The sequence below is a fragment of the Mandrillus leucophaeus genome, unplaced genomic scaffold, assembly GCF_000951045.1.
Source record: "Mandrillus leucophaeus isolate KB7577 unplaced genomic scaffold, Mleu.le_1.0 Scaffold171, whole genome shotgun sequence".
Lineage (NCBI taxonomy): Eukaryota > Metazoa > Chordata > Mammalia > Primates > Cercopithecidae > Mandrillus > Mandrillus leucophaeus.
In genome coordinates this window covers 2,482,725-2,487,513 of record NW_012101710.1, presented here as the reverse complement: position 1 = coordinate 2,487,513, position 4,789 = coordinate 2,482,725, and the positions used below count along the sequence as shown (strand labels likewise).

General features: G+C 60.1%; 1 protein-coding gene across 1 annotated transcript in view; it reads left to right on the top strand.

Annotated features, from left to right (window-relative positions):
• The window catches only part of AMZ1 (archaelysin family metallopeptidase 1), a 41,559-nt gene that overhangs the window by 24,233 nt on the left and 12,537 nt on the right, over positions 1-4,789 (top strand). The window contains exons 2-3 of the mRNA XM_011976920.1: positions 1,888-2,409; positions 4,194-4,361. Coding sequence (XP_011832310.1) covers positions 2,106-2,409; positions 4,194-4,361 — 472 coding nt within the window. The 5' untranslated portion in view covers positions 1,888-2,105. The remainder of the gene's footprint in view (positions 1-1,887; positions 2,410-4,193; positions 4,362-4,789) is intronic.

The following is a 4,789-nucleotide window of genomic DNA, read 5'->3' as shown; positions in this document are numbered from 1 at the left end:
GCACTTTGGGAGGCAGAGGCAGGCGGATCACTTGAGGTCAGGAGTTTGAGACCAGCCTGGCCAACGTGGTGAAACCCTGTTTCTACTAAGAATACAAAAATTAGCCTAGCATGGCGGCAGGCACCTGTAATCCCAGCTACTTGGGAGGCTGGGGCAGGAGAATTGCTTGAACCCGAGGTTGAGGTTGCAGTGAGCCCAGATCATGACATTGCATTCCAGCCTGGGTGACACAGCAAGACTCCATCTAAAAAACAAAAAGAAGTTGGGGGGCGGGGTGGGGTTCTGTGTGCAGTGGCTGACGCACTTCGGGAGGTTGAGGACAGAGGATCGCTTGAGCCCAGGAATTTGAGACCAGCCTGGGCAACATAGTGAGACCCCATCTCTACAAAAAATTAGCAGGGCATGATACACACCCATAGTCACAGCTACTTGGGAGCCTGAAGCAGGAGGATCACTTGAGCTCAGGAGTTGGAGGCTGCAGTGAGCTATGATGGCGCCACTGCACGCCAGCCTGGACGACACAACAAGACTCCATCTCTTAAAAAGAAATCAGGGTTAAAGAGCGTATAGCGCTGTTTATTCTCCCTGCAAAAACAGTTTCTGGTTTTCCGGCTGGGGCTGGCAGGTCTTGCAACTTGCTGATCTGCAGATAAATGGGTTTTGCGTGTCTAGCTCAACTTTCTAGAGGAAGCCTTGTCTGAGGGCTGCTGATTCATATGTCCTTAGCTTCACCTGCCTTGCTGCATTATTTGTGCATCTCACTTCTGTGGTTTCTGGTTCGTTTCTAGCCTCTCCCCATAACCGCCCCTTTGCTTTGATCTGTTCTGTGAGGCTTCCCCTCCCCAGCCCGCTCTCCATCCACCCTGGCAGGTCTCACAGTCTCCGGACAGAGACCTAAGCGTAGCCCAGAACCAAGCGTGCCACCGGTGACGGCTCTCAGGCGTGTGCCTGATGAGTGCAGGGCTGCCCAGCTGCCGTTCCGGTCAGAGCCTCTGCTTTGCAGGGCAGCTTTGTCACGGTTCTGCCAGCCCCATGCCCCCCATCGTCTCCTCCCTGCCTGGTCCGTCCTGGGCGTTGAAATCGGCTGTGGCTTCTCCGCCTCTCCCTGTTTCTAGCTGGTGGGGTGTGGCACAAACGCCTGCCCTGACCGCTTCATCTGGATCTCGGGACCCTCATGTGTGTCCTAGGGATGTCTGGGTGCTGCTGGGGCTGCCTACCCCCACCCCCCCCAAACATATGCTTGCTGGGCGCACAGGGACCTGCCAGGAAAGCTCGTAATTGGGATGAGGAGCTGCCATGATGGGGGTTCCTGGGTGTTGGGGGGGTCCCTAGGTGATGGGGGCTCTGGGTGAGGAGGAACCCCAGGCGATGGGGGCCCAGGTGATGGTGCACACCTTGTGATCACGCTGGGGAGAGGAGTATTTGGTTTCCACCGGGAGGAGCCCTTCTAGCTCAGCAGGGAGGGGAGAAGGTCTCTCTTCCCTCCAAGGGCTCCAGACAGAGCTGGCTGGTGAGAGGGAACGGAAGAATGGCCTTGGGGGCCCCTGCCCTTCCGTGGGGGCCCATGGACACATGTCCCTGCCCCTGCTGAGCGGGAGGTACTTCCCAATACCCAGTTCTGGATGAGGGAAGCTTCTGGAAGAGATGCGGCCGTCCCCTGGGTGGCCCATGGACCCAATCTGCCTGAGAAGATGAAGTGGTTGAAAGTGTCCTTCCAACCTGGCGGGGTGGCAGTGCTGTGTCCTGGAGGGGCTGGGGCTCCCTCTGATGCCCTCGTCCTCTGTGGAGCTTCTCCCCAGGCCTGGGCGGGAGCAACCCATCCCCTGCCTAGGACATCAGGCCATGTGTGCTCCGCAGTGAGGGGACACCTGTTCCTGTCACCCACAGGGTGCTGTGGGCCCAGAAGCGCCCATGCCAGAGGGCATCCAGAACCAGGCAAATCTGGGCCTTGCGGGCCCTTGGACCAGTGTCTGTCTGCGGGGAGCCCCCAGTAACCGCTCAGATCAGCCCGAGGGAAGATTCTGGACGAGACCGTGGCTGCCCCCGGGGTGGCCCATGGACACCAGCAGGGGCTCCCAGGAGTGGCCAGGCCCTGCCCGCCCACCATGCTGCAGTGTAGACACGCACAGGAGTTCAGCTTCGGGCCCCGGGCCCTGAAGGATGCCCTGGTCTCCACTGACGCGGCCCTGCAGCAGCTGTACGTCACCACCTTCTCCCCTGCCGAGCGGCTCTTCCTGGCCGAGGCCTACAACCCGCAGAGGACACTCTTCTGCACCCTGCTCATCCGCACGGCCTTCGACTGGCTCCTGAGCCGCCCCGAGGCCCCCGAGGACTTCCAGACCTTCCACGCCTCCCTGCAGCACCGGAAGCCCCGGCTGGCTCGGAAGCACATCTACCTACAGCCGATAGGTATGGAGCACCGCCGCCAACGGCACGCTCCTGGGGGACCAGCTTATATGTAGCACAAGGGGGGATGTCTGTGCGTAGCCCCCAGGCAGGACTGAAACGAGGGAAGAGAGTCCTGGGTGTTTGGGATGCCAGGGTGGAGGCAGGGAGGTCCTGGCTGGGCCAAGGCTTCCTTCCTCCCACCCCATCCTGACACTACGCTCAGACAGCCCAGGCTCTGGGACTGATCCTCATCCAGATGTGCGTGGTCCTGGCTATGCCTGTTGAAACTAGAGCCATCCCAGGCACTGTGCTGTGGGCTGTATAAAGATCCCGCCGGGCCTGGTGGTGCACACCTGTAATCCCAGCTACTTGGGAGGCTGAGGCAGGAGAATCGCTCGAACCTGGGAGACAGAGGTTGTGGTGAGCTGAGATCATGCCACTACACTCCAGTCTGGGTGACGGAGCGAGACTCTCAAAAAAAAAAAGGCCATTTCTTCTTTGGGGTGCCGAAATGAGGATCAGCCCATTTCACAGGCAAGGAAATGGAAGCAGGGAGAGGTCCCTTGACCTGTCTGAGTTGCAGAGCTGGTCACTGGTAGGGACGAGACTGGAATGCAGGTCTATTTGACCCTGGCGTGGGGGTGCTCATCCTGATGCTGTAGTGGGAGGGGGTGGGCTGAGCAGGGTGGGGATCTACAGGGCTCAGAGTGGTCACTGCCCTCAGAGCTCTGTGTCTGGCACAGTCTGGGGGACCCAGGGTGAATGGGGGGCCGAGACACCAGGCATCCGCGCTCAGAAGGGAACGGCCCAGGCAGGTGCGGGGAGCGCAAGGAGCAGGGCCAGCCTCTGTGCCTCTCACATGCCAAGAGCAGCCTGGCAGAGACGGCACACAGGACAGGGGCTCTCGGGCTTGGAGAGGAGGAAAGGGCCGGTGTCCGCTTCTCACGCCAGCGCACCACGCCTTTCAGCATCTCGACAGCAAGCCAGAGCAGGGCTGGACCTTGGCTGGACTCACCCTACGCAGGCTTGTCGCCAGCCCTGGTGGTCCATGCATCCACCACCCCATAGGAGCCAATCCAACAGCTTGGGAACCACCCGCTTCCCTCCACCTCCCTGCTAATGGCTCAGAGCCTCACGTCCCAAGCTCTGACGCACAGATACATGGGCATGTTGTCGAGACACAGGGGCTGGGTCAGGAGGCGGGGGCTGGGCTGGGCTCTGCATTTCCCTCCTTTTCTGGGTGAGGCTGATGCTACTGGCCTGGGGTCCTGGCAGCCGATTTCTCATTGGTCTCCTGGCCTCCAACCTTGGTCCTTGTCCATCTGTCTTCCTGACCTGTGATCTGGTGTGTGCATCCCTCCAGGGGCTGCCCTGGGAGCCCCCTGCTGCCTCCCCAGCCTTGACCTGCACCCTTGTGTCCTGCTTTCTGCCCCAGCCAGGCTGGCATTTTGCAGCCAGGCAGCCCGGCTCTGTGTACTGCCTGCTCAGGTGCAGTGCCTGGTGCTAACCCTTGAAGTCCCTGTCCCTGGTGAGGCCCTGCCTGCTCCCACCCTGAGCTCACATGCAGTTGTCACTGCTGTCCTTTCATCTGTGCACGAATCTTTCCTCTATGTCCCTCGGTGTTTGCCCTTTTGAAAAAGTCATGCTTTCCATCTTCTTTCTAAGCCCGATGCTCTGCTTGCTGTCAGGGTAGATCCATATTGGCCTTGTTCACCCAGCTGGCCGGTGTCCACAGGCGATTCCTGGGGAGAGGGTCCCAGGCGGGCAGGGGTGCCGCAGGGCTGATGGCGCTGCTCTCCCACCAGATCTGAGCGAGGAGCCAGTGGGAAGCTCCCTGCTGCGCCAGCTGTGCAGCTGCACCGAGGCCTTCTTCCTGGGCCTGCGTGTCAAGTGCCTGCCCTCGGTGGCGGCCGCGTCCATCCGCTGCTCCTCGCGCCCCAGCCGGGACTCTGACAGGCTCCAGCTCCACACAGGTGAGTGAGGACGGCAGCCACGGCTCATGCCAAGGCAGCCCCTTTCCAGAAGGAGGAGGTGGGAGGAAGGCGCCCAGGAGAGGAAAGGAATCTTTTCTTCCTTTTTGGTGGGAAATGTCCATTTCCTAGGTGTGTGGGAAGCAGCACTGAAACAGGGAGTTCCTTCTTCCACCCAGGAGTGTCCGGGGACCTGGCCATACAGCCAGTGCCCACGGGAAAACGCCAGAGCACGCAGAGCAGGAGAAGCGAGCCCTTCTTTTTCTCTTTTTTTTTTTTTTTGAGATGGAGTCTTGCTCTGTCGCCCAGACTGGAGTGCAGTGGCACGAATCTTGGCTCACTGCAACCTCCTAGGTTCAAGCGATTCTCCTGCCTTAGCCTTTTGAGTAGCTGGGACTGTAGGCGCACGCCACCACATCCGGCTAATTTCT